Source organism: Anolis sagrei, chromosome 2 (genome assembly GCF_037176765.1).
Source record: "Anolis sagrei isolate rAnoSag1 chromosome 2, rAnoSag1.mat, whole genome shotgun sequence".
NCBI lineage: Eukaryota > Metazoa > Chordata > Lepidosauria > Squamata > Dactyloidae > Anolis > Anolis sagrei.
In genome coordinates, this window is record NC_090022.1 from 25952262 (window position 1) to 25969921 (window position 17660).

A 17660-nucleotide genomic window follows, 5' to 3' on the forward strand; every position below is an offset into this window, starting at 1 on the left:
CTGAATTCCTTTGGCAGCAAGAGTTGGGGATTTGTTGTTGTTTATTCCTTCAGTCGCTTCTGGCTCTTAGTGACCTTATTGACCAGCCCACGCCAGAGCTCCCCATCAGCCATCACCTCCCCCAGCTTCTTCAGAGTCAAGCCAGTCACTTCAAGGATACTATCCATCCATCTTGCCCTTAGTCAGCCCCTCTTCTTTTTTCCTTCCATTTCCCCCATCATCATTGTCTTCTCTAATCTTTCCTGTCTTCTCATGATGTGGCCAAAGTACTTCATCTTTGCCTCTAATATCCTTCCCTCCAATGAGCAGTCGGGCTTTATTTCCTGAAGTATGGACTGGTTGCCTCTAAACCCAGCTTGTACATCTGGCAACTCTCTCCATGTATTGCTGGAGTCTTCCTTGCAGGATCTTGAGCATTACCTTACTGGATGAGAAATAAGGGCCACTTAGAAAAGTTTGAGCATTCTTTAGCATTTCCCTTTTTTGGTATGAGGATGTAAGTTGATTTTTCCCAGTCTCATGGCCATTCTTGTGTTTTCCATATTTGCTGGCATATGACATGCATCACCTTGACAGCATCATATTTCAAGATTTTAAAGAGTTCAGCTGGGATCCCGTCATCTCCTGCAGCCTTGTTGTTAGCTATGCTTCTTAAGGCTTATTCAACCTCACTCCTCAGGATGTCTGGTTCTAATTCACTCATCACACCATCAAAACTATCGGGCATGATAAAAAACAAAGATGGCAAGGATGTAACAGAAGCTGAAGAGATCAAGAGAAGATGGCGAAACTATACAGAAGATCTGTATAGGAAGGATAATAATATCAAGTTAGGGATGAACCTACCATTAGCCAGAATGAGGCCGCTGCTTCAGGCGGCAGGTGGGGGGGGGGGCATAGCAAAGTGGTGCATAGAACATTGTTAGAGGACAGAGTTACTAGTATCCAATTGGGCATCCAGCCTTCTGTCTTCAACTGCAATTGGTGTTAGTAGTGTCACAAGAGTGGTGCATGGTATATGGAAAGTCCCAGGTGACACCATCTGAGGAGCAGACACCCACATTTATCGATCAATTAATTGATTTATTTATGTTATTTATACCCCACTCTTCAGCCACTGAGGTTCTCAAAAATACTCTCTGTAACATTTTTGTGCAGTGTATTACTACCCAGTTACAATGATGCTTTGAATAATATGGCTTCTTCTACATGCAGTATTTATTTATTTACAGCATTGTTATCCTGCTCTTTTCAGCCCGAAGGCGACTCGGGGCAGCATACAGATTGGCAACAATTAGATGCCATAAACATACATACATATATATCAATTAAAAACATTTAATATCACATAATAAAAATCCATATAAAACCAATTAAAACTATAATAATTAATGTATCAGTTCGACTCCTTATCTATTTGCATCGCCTAAGCCTTTGTGTTGTTATTTCATCATACTGTATTTATCCAATTATGCCGAAAGCTTGCTCGAAGAGCCATGTTTTTACTCTTTTCCGAAAGGTCAGGAGGGAGGGGGCCGATCTAATATCCCTGGGAAGGGAGTTCCGCAACTGATGGGTCACCACTGAGAAGGCCCTGAATCTCATCCCTGCCAAGCACACCTGCAAGGAAGGTGGGATCGAGAGCAGGGCCTAGCCAGACAATTGTAAATTCCTGGGTGGTTCATAAGGAGAGATACATTCAGACAGGTAAGTTGGGCTGGAACCATTTAGGGCTTTATATGGCTAAGCCAGGATTTTGAATTGTACTCAGTAGCAAACTGGCCGCCAGTGGAGCTGGCGCAACAGAGGAGTTGTATACTTCCTGAGCGTTGTCCTGTTAGCAACCTGGCTGCCGCTTGCTGGACCATTTGAGGCTTTCAAACAGTCTTCAAAGGCAACCCCACATAGAGGGTGCTGCAGTAGCATATACGGGATGTAACCAGAGTGTGCACTACCATGGCCAAGTCAGACTTCCCAAGGTATGGGCACAGCTGGCAATAAGCACACACTATTGTTTTCATTGCTCCTGGGTTTTTTAAAAAATGAATTACTGATTTTGTTATTGCATTCAATGGTATATGAGAATTACAATTTATGAGTAACAGTAGTACAAAAATATTGCATGGTCTGGCATGGGGAAAGGTACGTGTAGCTGGCACCATGAGTTACTGCACTGGCCAACACTGAACTTAGTGATGCTACTAGTTCTGGCCCATCGACTTCTCTTTGTGGAGTGTTGTGGAGCTGTAGGAGGGAAATGTTATCTTGCCTTTTTGACAAAAACATGCCTTGGGCTGATCCACTGCAGGAATCCATTCTGGATGAAACGAACGATGCACAGTGAAGGGACTATGGAAGCCTTTGTTTCTGAACTGTGTTCACCCATGGAGCAAAATAGCAGAATGATGAAAGAGAGATGGACTGTGGGCATTTCCTTTTTGAGTCTGAGCACATGTTGATTTGTTTCTCCCTCTTGTTGCTTTAGGAGCCAACAACTTTTCAAGAGGTATCTGTGAGTTTCACGGAGGAGAAGGAATACGCTTTGGATCCCTACCTGTTTGCTCTCAGCGGGAATGACATCCAACAGTATTGCAGTATTCTGTCCCTGCTGGGTAAGCCTTGAGTCTTCGAAAATAAAATCCTTATTTTTGAAATTATTTTCAGGTGTTCCTTTTTCAAGCTTGAGGCAGTGTACATGGCTCTCCTCCTTTCCATTTATTATTTAACAACTCCTGAAAGGTAGTGCAGGTTGAGAGAGGATGTTTAGCTCAAGAGAACCCAATGCTGAGTACAGAAGAACAATAAAAAAGGCCTACTGGTCCTTTTCCAAAACATGCCCCTGTTATTGGTGACAGATAGTCCCTTTCGTATCACTGGAGTGTTGGATCTGCTTTGAATTGTACACCAGAACCTTAGTACTTGTTGGGATTTGGTTCCAGAACCCCCATAGGTACCCAAATCAATGGATGCTCAAGTTCCATTATATACAGTGGCCTAGTTAGATGATGTCCCTTATAGAAAATGGCAAAATCCAAATTAATTTTTGCAGTTTGGGAAGAGGGGTATTTTCAAGCTGTATATGATTGAATGCATGAATACATAGAGGTCCAACTGTATTCTGAAGTTAAGGAAGCTACCCAAAGGTGCATCTACACTGTAGAATTAACGCAGTTTGACACCATTTAAACTGTCATAGCTCAATGCTATGGAATCATAGGAGTTATCATCTTACAAGCTCTTTAGCCTTCTATCCCAAAAAATTATGGAGCCTCACCAAACTACAAATCCCACAATTCCACAGCACTGAGCTCTGGCAAGTAAAGTGAGGTCAAACTGCAAAAATTCTACCCAAGGTGATGATTTCAACCCTCAAATAAATACAGTACCTTGGATATTTCCCTTAAATCCCACCGTAAAACCTGGAGTTGATTCAACATCCCACTGGTTTGACCAACTGCCCATAATTAATATTTGTACCTGAATGTTAAGCCCACTTTTGGGCTGCATCTTTTGATTTAACTGTATGACAAGGTTGAAATCTTACAGTGCCAGAATTAAGCCGAAGACCACAGATGAGAGCTGTTAAAGTAACTATTTGTTTATTACCAAGATTTACAATGAATTTCTGTGTTATGTGTTGTCTTGTCAACTTATATTACAAACTGCCCCACTAAGGTCTTGCAAACTCAGGTCTGTGACTTCCTTGATGAAGGCCCCATTTATAGTGTCATAATAGCAGCAACAACAACTGTACCATCACACACAGACACTATGAAGTTAAAACTAAGATGTGCTTCTCTCTTTATCTGGGAGAACTGCGGGAGCCTTTCTTAGAAGCTCCAATTTCTCAGCAACTGAGGTCAGTTCAGAATTGAACATCAACAGAACATTTATTTTTCAAAGTCCTTGGCAGACTTGGCAGAGCTTGATGAAGTTACAAACACAAACAGTCAATTTGGGAGACCATATAGATGTTCTTTCTTTCCTTTTTCCTTCAGTTACCGAGTTAATTTATCCACAAAGGTAGAAAAATCCTGAGATCTTTTACCCTAACCCTGAGCTGCTATCTTTCAGAAAGAGCAGGTCTTCCCCTATCTAAGCTCAAGATTAGTTTTGGAGATGAAGTAATGGAGCCTTTCTCAATGGCAAGGAAATCCGGAGATATTCCGTACCCCAGCACTGAGCTACTGCCCTTTAGAAAGAGCACGTCTTTCTCTATCTGAACTCAATGCCAGTTTCTAAGGCGAGAGGGTGACTTTAACCCTAAATCTCAGTCGTACTCAAAATGGAAAAGCTCTCCTGCTTTCTTTAGTTTAGAAAAAGCCTCAGATGTGCTGGTGGCCAGCTAGGAAGCTTGGACAAGCCATTGTGAGTACGATTGAGATTTAGGGTTAAAGTCACCCTCTCGCCTTAGAAACTGGCATTGAGTTCAGATAGAGAAAGACGTGCTCTTTCTAAAGGGCAGTAGCTCAGTGCTGGGGTACGGAATATCTCCGGATTTCCTTGCCATTGAGAAAGGCTCCATTACTTCATCTCCAAAACTAATCCCCAGGAAAAAGGGCGGTCTCTAGATCAAAAGGACACTTTTTAAACCAATAGCTGCAAAAAGGCTTGCAGGCTTGCTTCCAGCCTCTGTTAATAATTAACTTCCAGGGTGCTGCTAAGACTGCAGCAACCCTGGGGAAAAACCAAAGGGGTGCTATTTCAAGCAACTAAAGGGCAATGCAAACCAAGCTCCTGGGAGACGAAACAACAACAACTTTATATATACCCCACCACAATCTCCCAGAAAGGACTTGGATTTAAACTACATTATATGGTCAGTGTAGAATAGACTCATATCATGCAGTTCAACTTATATGAGTTTACAGTGACTATATAATGCAGGTTGAAACTGTGGTGTAATGTAAAATAAACCATCTGTAGTTCACGTTTTATAAGCCCACACACTGCCCTGCCAGAGAAAGAAAATATGCCACGCAAATGAACAATGAATAACAAGTAGTTTACTCTTTGTAGTTCAGAACAACAATGTGATCCGTTTTATCAACTCACATAATGTCCTTTTATGAGAAATTTAAAATGGTCTTTCTTTGTCTATGTAGATAAACACCTTCAGCAGCTCATGAAGCAAGAGCACACTCCAAACTGTCTCTCTCTGCTTCTCTCCAAGCACCTGTATAGCTCGATCCTGAAAAATGTAACAGTAACCAAAAGTTCCAGGCTCAGCCAGCTCCCCACTCGAAACTCAACCAATTAGCTTTGTACATCTTATTTTCAGTTGACACACTAACTGATTTCTTGCATGCTGCAACAGAAATTGCATAAGATTGTAGATGGAAGGCCTAAGTCAATCCACCTGTAATGTAAGCTTTATCTTCCCCTACTGCATTTTAGTTTTACCAATCATTACAATCTTTTGCAATGAATCACGACATATTATTTCAGTCATGCATCAAAGGATTTAGAATTGCCTGTCCAAGAGCATCAATCCCAAGAAGGTAAAAAGACAGTGTAGAATTAAAAATCAATGGTGTAGTGAATTAGAAAGAAACACTTCATGAAATATGTGTGTATACCTAGCCCTTAATGTGGAAGAGAAATGCCAGCCCAAAATATCATGAATCTACAGCTGACTATATTTCTAGTTAGTTATGGAGAAAGTAAAAAACAGATACTTTCAAAGACCCAATATGATTGGAAGGGATAAAAAGCTGGAGATGTTTTGGGATGGCAAAAGAAAAGAATTTCTTGGAAATGAAATGAAACGGAGTGGGAGATACATTTCAAAGAACCATAGATGGGGTTCTTTACACAGGTTACAGCCTGTATTGGATGAGGTTACACTCCCCCTGAAGACACAGGTTCGCAGCTTGGGTGTGATTCTAGATTCACCACTGAGCTTGGAGCCTCAGGTTTTGGGGTGACCAGGGAAGCATTTGCACAGTTAAAATTTGTGCGCCAGCTACGCCCATATTTTGGGAAATGTGACTTGGCCATGGTGGTCCACGCTCTGTTTACATCCCATATAGACTACTGCAATGTGCTCTATGTGGGGTTGCCTTTGAAGACTGTTCGGAAGCTTCAAATGGTCCAACAGGTGGCAGCCAGGTTACTATTGGGGGTGGCGCTCAGGGAGCACACTGCTCCTCTGTTGCGTTAGCTCCACTGGCTGCCAATTTGCTACTGGGCACAATTAAAAATGCTAGCTTTAACCTATAAAGCCCTAAATGGTTCCAGCCCAGCTTACCGGTCCAAATGTGTCTCTCCTTATGAACCAATCCTGCTAAGAAGCAGGAAAATCACATTCAAAGCATCCCTGGGGCAGAGAGTTCCATAGAGTTAGAAGAGGCCGCATGGGCCATCCAGTCCAACCCTCTGCCAAGAAGCAGGAAAATTGCATTTATTTATTTATTTATTTATTTATTACTTCGCTTATATACCGCAATTCTCAGCCTAATGGCGACTCATTGCGGCATTCAAAGCACCCCCAACAGATGGCCATCCAGCCTCTGTTTAAAATCCCCATCTTCTTCCACACTCTGGGGCAGAGAGTTTCACTGCTGAACAGCTCTCACAGTCAGGAAGTTCTTCCTAATGTTCAGGTGGAATCTCCTTTCCTGTAGTTTGAAGCCATTGTTCTGCATCCTAGTCTCCAGGGCAGCAGAAAACAAGCTTGCTCCCTCCTCCCTATGACTTCCCCTCACATATTTATACATGGCTATCATGTCTCCTCTCAGCCTTCTCTCCTTCAGGCTAAACATACCCAGCTCTTTAAGCTGCTCCTCATAGGGCTTGTTCTCCAGACCCTTGATCATTTTGCTCGCCCTCTTCTGGATACATTCCAGCTTGTCAACATCTCCCTTCAATTGCGGAGCCCAGAATTGGACACAGTATTCCAGCTGTGGTCTGACCAAGGCAGAATAGAGGGGTAGCATAATGCCTATGATGGGTAGAACCAATGAGAATTTGTTAGCCAGATATATCCTGTTGCCCACTTTATCTTTGATGGCGTTACTGAATGAAAAGTATGTGTGACAACTTCAATCATGTGTGGATTTGGTCTTGCTGAATTCTTTCTCTCTGTTTGGCTGAACAGAACAGGAAAAATGCAAGCCTGAAATGTTCTTGGAGACACCACAAGGCATCTCAGTGCCACTCTCTCTGGTCCAAATTGCTGAAGAATTTGAACTTTCTCGAGGCATGTACCAAGGTGAGAAGCAGCAGGTTCAATCTCAGAAGAAGCAAGCAATGGTTGACATTGGTAGGCCTCAAGTTACAAATACATAGATACAGATATAGATAAGTAAAGGTAAAGATTTCCCCTGACATAAGTCCAGTCGTGTCCGATTCTGGGGCGTGATGTTAATCTCCATTTGTAAGCCAAAGAGCCTGCATTGTCTGTAGACGCCACCAAAGTAATGCGGCCAGCATGACTGCATGGAGAATCGAAATCTTTCTGCTGAAGTGGTACCTATTCATCTACTCACACTTGCATGCTTTTGAACTGCTAGGCTGGCAAAAGCTGAGGCTAAGGATGAGAGTTCACCCCACTCCCCAAATTTGAACCACCACCTTTCGGTCAGCAAGTTCAGCAGCTCAGTGCTTTAACCCACTGAACTACCGGGGGCCCGATATGTTTCTCCATACAGATATAGATATATACATCAAAATCAGGGAGGGGTTGAGGTTTTGAGCAGCTGGTGGGAGACTTCACACTAATAAAAAGAATCCAAGCTCCACATGCTGCTGTTTGCTTAACTCTAGGCTAAGGTTGACTGTGTTTTTGGATTACCAATGTTGAACCCACAGCCATTTATATATAGAACACAGATATATCTATTACCAAGATACAGAATCTCCTGCAGCAGAGCATGTGGTTACTTAATGAAATGTAAGTCACGTGAACATTACTTTGACTATTTTGTATTAGTTATGTATTGATTTAATGGTAACATAACAATAGGGGTGCTATAGCATATCTATTTTATGTATGTTGTTGTTCCTTTCATACATGTAATTGTAGTACCAGAGACTTGTCTCCTGTTGTAATATTAAGAAGAATTCATTGCCTAAAGAAGGTGTTTTCATCACCAACACCGAAACAAGGAACTACACCCAGGATACGTTGTTGTAACCTGGTCACCGTGTAGAACTCTTCTCTGACACAACCTTAGAGGCCACAAATAGTCCTTCGAAACATCTACAAGTGACTCTTTAAATCATCAGACAGATTGGACTATTATGTTTATCTAAATGAATATGGACATTTATCCATGACTAAGAAGTTGTTCCTCTGTATTGTGTTTATAAGTAATAAATCTGTCATATGACATATTTGAAGTTTCAACAATAACAGCAATAATAATAATAATAAAACTTTATTTATACCCCACCTCCATCTCCCCCGAGGGGACTCGGGGCAGCTTACATAAGGCCACGCCCATCAATACAGTAAACACAATATAAACACAAAAACACAAGAGAAAATCAGCAAATAAATTACATAAAATGCAAAGCCAATATCAATAAGTGACACAGCAGCATAAAATCAAACATTAAAACACAAATGATCACACTAGACAGGGCAAAATTCAAAGATAAAATTGAAAACACTGGGAGATAGGACAAAGTAAAAATCAGGGAGGGGATCCAAGGATGAGGTAGGATTTGATTGCACAAACCATAAAATAAAGTGCTTCTGAGGTTATTTTATGCAGAGTTTGGTCAGGGAGTATCTTACATTCAATCATTGAAGGCACATTGGAATAACCCAAGTTTTCAGGTTCCTCCTGAAGATTGCAAGGGTGGGGGCTTGCCAGATATTTCTGGGGAGCGAATTCCAGAGCCAGGGGGCCACCACAAAGAAGGCCCTCTCTCTTGTCCCCACAAGTCACGCTTGCGATGAGCGCGGGAGCGAGAAAATACTCTCTCCAGAAGATCGAAGAGGTCGTGTGGGTTCGTAGACGGAAATACGGTCGTGCAGGTAGCCAGAGGCGGCCCTAGGTAATTTTCAACGGTAAGCAAACAGTATTTTGGCGCCCCCCCCCCCCCCAAATCATTGATATATATTTTCTGTTCATTGTGGGAGTTCTGTGTGCCATATTTGGTTCAATTCCTTCATTGGTGGAGTTCAGAATGCTCTTTGATTGTAGGTGAACTATACATCCCAGTAACTACACTTGCCGGACTTGCTCCCTTGCCTGGCTCGCTTTGGGTCCAGAGGCATGCCTGAAGACCCCGGCGTGTGCACCAAAAGTCACCTCTTCTCCTGACTTTCTCCTCAGCCATTGGGACCAAGAGAGAGAGAGAGAGGTGGAGATGCCCACCTTTCCTGAAGGTAGGCGCAAAAACAAAGGAGGGAGCGGAGGTGGGAGATACCTCCAGCCGGAGGGGCTCTCTCTCTCTCTCTCTCTTGACTGAAGAGAAAGTCAGGAGAAGAGGCGATTTTTGGTGCGCACGCTGGGGTCTTCAGACACGCCTCCGGACCCAAAGCAGGCCAGGCGCGGCGGCTCCGCCCCTTGGCCCACCCGTGGATTGCGGAGAGGAGAGGAGGCGGGTGGAGTGCCGGGGGATCGGGAAAGGGGGCCAGTCATGGGGAAGGGATCGAACGCAGAGAACAATTGAGCACTGGCTCTGCTCGCGCACCCGGTGGCTGGGTGGAGCAGGAACGAGAGGGGCTAGGCGGGGCTCAAGGGCCCGGCCCCTTTGGGAAGAGGATCGCCCGGCAGCGAGGCAAGAAAGCCGAGGCTCCCCCCGGACTGCTAGGGCTGTTGTGAGCTGAGGGGGCGCTCCTCACGTGGCAATCAAGGGGCATTTACAGAGGCACCTCTGCGCCCCTGGCAAAAAAAGTGTTCTGCGACCGCTTACTTCGCGTAATGGACGAGCCGCCCCTGCAGGTAGCATAACATAATACTTTGTGTGCCCATAGCCATTTGCCCATGCTCTACAGTAGACATGGACAAACTTCAACCCTCCAGGTATTTTGGACTTCAGCTCCCACAATTCCTAACAGCCTCAGGCCAATTCTTTTCTCCTGTTCCACCTAAGATGCTGAGGAGTGAAAGGAAAGGGCCTGAAGCTGTTAGGAATTATGGGAGTTGAAGTCCAAAACGCCTGGAGGGCCCAAGTTTGTCCATGCCTGATCTAGATGGAGGGAAGTCTCACTTTAATGTGTTGTGATCAGACCTTACCTGCAATATTATGTTCTCTTCTGTCCACCTTGTAAAACACCTGTAAGGCCAAAGTTTGCCCATGTCTGCTCTACACCAGTGTCAGCTTCAAACCTTTGACATCATTGTTTTCAGAATGTGCATTCAATAGTTCAATCTGTCCCCTTTGCATGCTTCAGGCTAGAGACTGAATTCCAAATCCATTTTAAAAACTAGGCCATGACTCACACCTGTCTTCTCTTGTTTTCCTACCAGGTGTTGATGGTACCGCGCAAACAAAACTGCTTGAATCTCTGCTGCAAGGAAGTGACGTTCTCCCACTGATGAAGATGCAGTATGATTTTGCACCAGTATTGGAAGAAGGTGTTCTCCAGGGAAACCTTTCTGGCTCCTTGACTGCTTCAGAGCTCCAACCGGCAACAGAGAAGAGGAGTGAGTTGGTTTCTGCCAGAAGCAATTTCCGCAAGCCTTCCGAACCACTGAAAATCCAAGCAGCCCGGAAAGGGCAGGTGGGAGATTTCAGTGGCACAGTTCTGTCACAAGAAGGGTCTCCTCAGCCGGTCGTGGAACAAAAATGTCCTCTTAATGACTCACAACCTTCTTTGGTGTATGGGGAAACTCAAAGCACGGTGCCATCAGAGTTGTGTTCTACCTGCGGGAGAAAGTGTCTGCCAAGCTTAAACCCCACTCCTTTTCAGCCATCCCCTTCTGAAAAGGAGTCCTTTAAATGCCCAGATTGTGGCCACTCACTTAATGGGTGCCCAGCAGGACCCACTGAAGACCAGATTCCTGCAAAGGGATGGGACAAACTTGCCCACTCCCTCAATTTGAAGAATGCCCCATTAGAGAAGCCCTTTAATTGCCCAGATTGTGGGAGAGGCTTTGTTCACCGATCGAGCATCCCGAGGCATCAGAAATTACACAGGAAAGAAAACTTTTCTCCAATATTTGGGCAGGAAAGAAGCCCCAACCTGCACTTGAAGCCTCTTTCCTATCCAAGTCTCCTCCCTGGAAAGGAGATACCCACTAACCATCCTGTCAGTGGGACAGGCAAGGCAAAGAAGCAAAGTGACCTTGGCTGTCAAGGTGCTTCTACTCTGAGTAGTGTTTGTGTACAGACTGACTCCCCAGCTTCAGCGCCTTGTACAAAGCATGCAAGTGTGGAAAAGCCCTTCCACTGCTCTGAGTGTGGGAGGGGTTTCGACCAAAAGTCTAAGATGAGGAAACACCAGAATCTGCATCTAGGAGAGCGGCCCTTCAAGTGCCCCCTTTGCGACAAAAGCTATGGGCAGAGGAGCCACCTGAATAGGCACCACCAGCAAAAACACAGCAACCATTTGCTACAAAGAGAGGCACCTTGACCCAGGAAAAGAGGTAAGGACTGTCTCTTCCAGTTGGGTCTCTTCCCCAGTTTGTTCATTTGTGTTCATATCTTGTATTCGTCCTGAGAGCCAAGATTATCTATTGCTTTGAGTGTTGGCTTAGGACCTTGGGAAGCAGGGTCTGAATCCCTGCTGAGTCAAGGGGTTCATCTATACTCTAGAGCAGTAGTTCCCAACCTGTGGTTCGCAGACCACCAGTGGTCCGCAAAAACTAAAATATGGTCCGCAGCCTCACCATTACTACACTATCGCAACGAGAAGGACTGCTCTTGCAAAACCCTCTTATAGTGCTGAGGCTTATTAAATATGGTTTTCTGTGGGCAAGCAGATGGTGACTACTGGGTGGCATATGTTCTGTATCAGAAACTAGAGCTGATGTGATCTATCCAATGCAATTTTCTGAATCAGCACCCCAAAGAACCAAGCCAAATCTAAAGTTGACCAAAAATTGATTTGTAACCCTTTTGGTACTGATGTTGGAAAGTGGTCCCTGGTCAAAATGGTCTCTGGCCAAAAAAAGGTTGGGAACCACTGCTCTAGAATCCTTGCCAAACAGGTATTTTCATTTTGGTTTTGAGTTTACATCTCACATTTCCCAAAGTGGCTTCCAACAAGACCAAACTATATTGTTTTCAGTGGGAAGCCACTTTCAGTCCTCATTTTGTGTGAAAGGCGGTATGGTAATAATGGTAATAATAATAAACAATAAACAAATGCAACCCAAAGTACAGTGTATTATACCATTTAAAATAACTATTATTATTATTATTATTATTATTATTACTACTACTACTACTGCTACTACTACTACTACTACTACTACTACTACACAAGTTAGACAATAATCAGAGAGCCAGCCTGGTGTGGATTGAGCATTGAACTATAACCAGGGTTGGATTAAGACCTTTTTAAGAGTTCCTAGGCACTTAAAAGATGTTGGTGTCCCCATGTATATGGAAATCAAAATAGAAACAATAAATAAACCATAAAATATCATTTTATTTTTTGGAAATGAAACAAAATGTACAGTAAAATGAAAATAATGTTTATTTTTGTACACTTCCACTTTATTCAAAATGTTTTATACTTTTTCTGATTGTGGCAGCCCCTTTTTGTGAATTTGGTTCAGCTGCACTGTTTTCGGTTTTGCACCACATGGTCCATGGTAAACTCGGCAATGAGAAATGTCTGCGGTCTCCCACCCCTTCCCTTGATGTTTATTTTGCTTAATGGTTAATCCAACCCTGGGTATGACCCTGGAGACCAAGGTTCGAATTCCCACTCAGCTATGGAAACCCACTGAAAAAAATGGCCAAGGAAACCACTTAGGGTGCCTATAAGTCAGAAACAGCTTGAAGATAATAACAACAAAGATTTTACTTGCTCACTGTTGTTCTAATTGCATTTAATCAGAGCTAAATCCTCTTCCTTCAGGCATTGTCTCTGCATGTAGTCTAAACTAAAGATTTTGGTTAAATTAGTAATAAACTATTAGCTCAAATAGGTGGACTTTTTATATCTCTGTATTTAATTGCTGTCTTCCTTCTTTTCTCTCCTTCCATGTACCATCCAAAGTAGGACACTTGGCAGCCTTGTTTTATAAGGTTAGATTCTAAAAACACAAATCACTAGCTTTCTAACTCTGCAGTCAGTCCCTCATATGTGGAAAATTTAGCTTGAAATTCCCTTTTTATTAAATTTTCCTCGCATCAAAGACTGACTTCACATTACAAAGCTCCCAGTAGTGTTTGGAGGATTTTTACATGGTTTCATTATGTTCTGTATGTCTTGGCTAAAAGCTATTTTTTCCCATTGAAGACTGAAGGAACTATACTTGGCAATAAGCCTCAGAAATTTTCCAAGCTAAAATGTGTCAGGAGGTCCATCCTTATTGGCAGAAAACTAATGATAATGTTATTGTTGGTGAGTCCCAGTCCTGGAGAAAAAGGCAGAATATAAATAAAGAGGATGAGGGTGGGAATGCTATTTTGTGGAGGGCAAGGAACTTTGCAAAATAGAGACTCGCTTCCTAAAAGAATAATTCTCATTCCTAAATCTATGTGCCTTCCTCCATTCTGAAAATCCTACCCCGATAGCCTGGAAATGACTGGAAAATATATTCTGTATACCCTCCAATTGTCCTGAGGACAGCCCTTTCATTCCACTTTTTAGCTGCTTTTAAAATGACCCAGTTTTTCCCCAACCTCCTCCTTTGTCCTCAGCTGATTTCAGTTGCTGCAAATTGTATTCAAGTATAGTTTGCGCTCAGTTAACTCGGCAGGGAGGAGGGGGGCATTGTGCGAAATCTTGCCTTTCTGGCCAGGCAAAAGCAAAGTGCTACAGTCTCTCTTAGCTTATGTGTTCTTCTCCATTAGTATCTAATGTTGCTTGGACATGTTTGTCCCAGTTTTCATTTGTGAAATGTTGGAATTTGTAAAATACCTATGATTCCATAGCAGTGAGCCATGCCAGATAATCAGGAGTCAAACTGCATTACTTCTACAGTGTAGATTAGCGATCCCCAACCTTTGGGCCCCCAGTTGTTTTGGACTTCCAACTCCCAGAAAACCCAGCCAGCTTTCCAGCTATTAGGAACTGTGGGAGCTGAAGTCCAAAATACCGTAAGGCCCAACAGTTGGGAACCACTGGTGTAGATGAACTCATCGCTGAGCCTGGAACCCCAAGTCTCAGCGGTGACCGGGAGAGCATTTGCACAATTAAAACTTATGCGCCAGCTGCATCCATACCTTGGGAAGTCTGACTTGGCCACGGTAGTCCATGCTCTGGTTACATCCCATATAGACTACTACAACACACTCTACATGGGATTGCCTTTGAAGACTGTTCGGAAGTTTCAAATGGTCCAACAGGGGCTGCAGCCAGGTTGTTAACAGGAGCGGCACTCAGGGAGTACACAACTCCTCTGTTGCACCATCTCCACTGGCAGGCAGTATGCTACCAAGCACAATTCAAAGTGCTGGTGTAAGGAATCACGGGTTTAGGGTGCGGGGACACCACCCTGATCAACATGAGACAGACAGAAGCACTTCTTTTTGTGCTTTCAAAGGCTGCCGCCCCCTCCTCTGTTTCTGCCGACCTTTATACTCAAATAAGGTCATGGAAAGTACTCTCTTTCCAACCCCCCTTCCTTGACCTTTTGATGGAAAGTACCTTCTTGTACCTGCAGACTCTGCGCTTAACCACAACCTTTGGCTTAACCACAACCTAACTTCCTATGTAAGCTTGAACTTTGTATGACCTCTACATGATGCCTATTGTTTTTAAAACATTTTCTTCTGTGTTGCTCCTTTTCTACAGAGAAAGGGTATATTTCTCTTTTGCTGTTAATTTCATTCAAGGCCCCTTGCTTAGCATTTGCAAATTTCACTCAAAGACCCTTTCACTGGCTTTAGCCTATAAAGCCCTGAACGGTTCTGGCCCTGCTTTTCTGTCCGAATGTATTTCTCCTTATGAACCAGCTAGGAATTTAAGATCTTCTGGGGAGGCCCTGCTCTCGGTCCCACCTTCTTCACAGGTTTGGTTGGCAGGGACGAAAGACAGGGCCTTCTCAGCAGTGTCTCTTCAGCGGTGGAACGCCCTCCCTAGATTGGCCCCCACCCTCTTAACATTTCGTAAAAAAGTCAAAACCTGGCTTTTTGAGCAGGCTTTCTCAAATTCAGTGTAGCAGACAAACCCTGATCTCGGAATGACTGTACAATGTGATTTTTTATAACGAGATGTGGAGGATCTATGTTTTTTATAGGTTTTATTACTTAGTGAATTTTATTTACGTAAAATGTTTTAACTGTTTTCATATTATTGTGGGCATCAAATTGTGCCATTTTGTAAACTGCCCTGAGTCGCCCTCGGGCTGAGAATGGCGGTATGGAAATATAGTAAATAAATAGATGCAGTCTAATGGCCCATCCACACAGCCATATAACCCAGAATGTTAAGGCAGAAAATCCCACAATATCTGCTTTGAAACGGGTTATCTGAGTCCACACTGCCATATATTCTGGTTCAAAGCAGAAAATGTGAGATTATATTCAGCTGCGTGAGGGCCTCAGAGTGTACTGGAGCTCCTCCTGTTGCTGGATAGGGCTTTAGCAGTTGCAGTTTCCTTCCATTCTCCCAGCTGTTTTCCTTTTTGATTTTTTCTTCTTCTGCAGAAAAACAAGGTAGCTGTTGAAACAAGCATGGAGAAGCAGTTCATTTTCTGTTTAAATTCAAGCTGGAATTTCAGCACAACAACTCAGGAAACCTTTGCAAGACTCTATTATGTCAACGCACAACAAGGTGATCAATCCATGGCACAAGAATTTGGAGCAAACCGAGACGCACAGGCAGTGGGTGGATTTGTGTATAGCACGAACCTGGCTGGGACAGTACACGGATTCAAGGCAACCTTTTTGTCCCCCTTTCCAGTACTCACTCAGCTGCTCCTTGAGAGAGAAACATTCCTCCTTTCTCTGCAAGCTACATGAATGCCATGGCAGATGCTTGAATGGCATAGCTTGAAAGTGTTCTTTTATGAACCACAATTGTCTGACATTCAAAAATTATTTTGCCAAGCTCAGACTATAACTTAATCAAGGGCTTCAAAACGTCCTGACCATTCTGTTTGGAAAATGTGCCAATGTAAGACCAAGACCGGATCTGGTCACATTCAATGTCACAACATTGGGGATTTGGATATATCAGGCATGAGCAAACTTTGGCCCTCCAGGAGCTTTGGACTTCAACCTTCACAATTCCCAACAGCCATTAGGCTGTTAGGAATTGTGGGAGTTGAAGTCCAAAACACCTGGAAGGCCAAAGTTTGCCCATGCCTGGTATATATGATCATCGCGACAGCTCTGATAACAAGCATAGAGTATAAAGGGCTGTAAGGGTTTGCTGTGATGAGATCAAGCAACCACAAGCCATGAGCTAACATGGATCTCACTCCATGCTCTTGGCACAGCAGTCAGAATATAGCAATTCTGTTCACAGTTTGCAACAAATGGCACCTTCTTGTTTTATCAAAATGTGGAGAAGCTGGTTTGTACACACCACGGCCGCTTATAAACCTAGAGAAACACAGTGTCTTGAAGCACCTTAAAGACTTTTTTTATTTTGAGGTATCACAGAACACTGTTATTTTTCTCTTAGCTTAAGAGAACTAACATGACCACCCTCCCAGAATTAAAAAGGTAGGATAATTTGAGCCCTGATTTCATATCCTATTTTTGTAAAGTAACATAAAGCTGAAAAACTATCCAACTTAATTTAAAGGGACTTAATTCTGGAGTATCAGATGCACAAACTAGCTTCCCAAATTCAGAGAGGCCATGCAAAGGCTCCAGGCTATATTGCTTTGACCCATTTGCTTATTCTCACCCACAAACAATTGTGATTTGGGGAGAGACCTGAATGCAGCCATAGATGTGCTCTATTTTGATAGCCACACATTGTGAATAAGCCAGGCAGGTGTCCTATTCCAGATGCTGCAGGGAGATAGACAATATTTACAGCTGACGAGAAAAGAATGGTGTGTTTGTTTCTAAGAGACGGAGCAGTTCTCATGACAGCACAATAGTGCAGATGGCCTACAAACAGCATTCAGCTCCATCCACTGTTAACATAATGAAAAATGCCTTATTGCAGTGGTTCTCAACCTGGGGTCCCCAAATGTTTTTGGCCTACAACTCCCAGAAATCCCAGCCCAGTTTACCAGCTGTTAGGATTTCTGGGAGTTGAAGGCCAAAAACATCTGGGGGTCCCAGGTTGAGAACAACTGCCTTATAGGTTAAAAGGGATTGGTGATTTTGCAACTCTCTAAATGTTGAATGACAGCTTCCAATATTCCTCCCCATTGGCCATGTTGGCTACATTTTATGTATGGGTTGCAATTCTGCAATATCTCAAGGAAGAAGGTATATGTGCTAAAGGGTTTGAGACATTACAATAAATCAGGCAAGGGCAAACTTTGACCCTCCAGGTGTTTTGGACTTCAACTCTCACAATTCCTAACAATCTGTAGGCTGGGTTGTTGTAGGTTTTCCGAGCTGTATGGCCATGTTCTAGAATCATTCCCTCCTGACGTCTAGCCTGCATCTATGGC

The 17660-nt window shown here is 43.4% G+C and overlaps 1 protein-coding gene across 1 annotated transcript in view; it reads left to right on the top strand.

Annotated features, from left to right (window-relative positions):
- The window catches only part of LOC132769495 (uncharacterized), a 50810-nt gene that overhangs the window by 14600 nt on the left and 18550 nt on the right, over positions 1 to 17660 (top strand). Inside the window, exons 3-5 of the mRNA XM_060766563.2 lie at positions 2486 to 2612; positions 7100 to 7213; positions 10428 to 10681. Of these exons, the coding sequence (XP_060622546.2) occupies positions 2486 to 2612; positions 7100 to 7213; positions 10428 to 10681 (495 nt within the window). The remainder of the gene's footprint in view (positions 1 to 2485; positions 2613 to 7099; positions 7214 to 10427; positions 10682 to 17660) is intronic.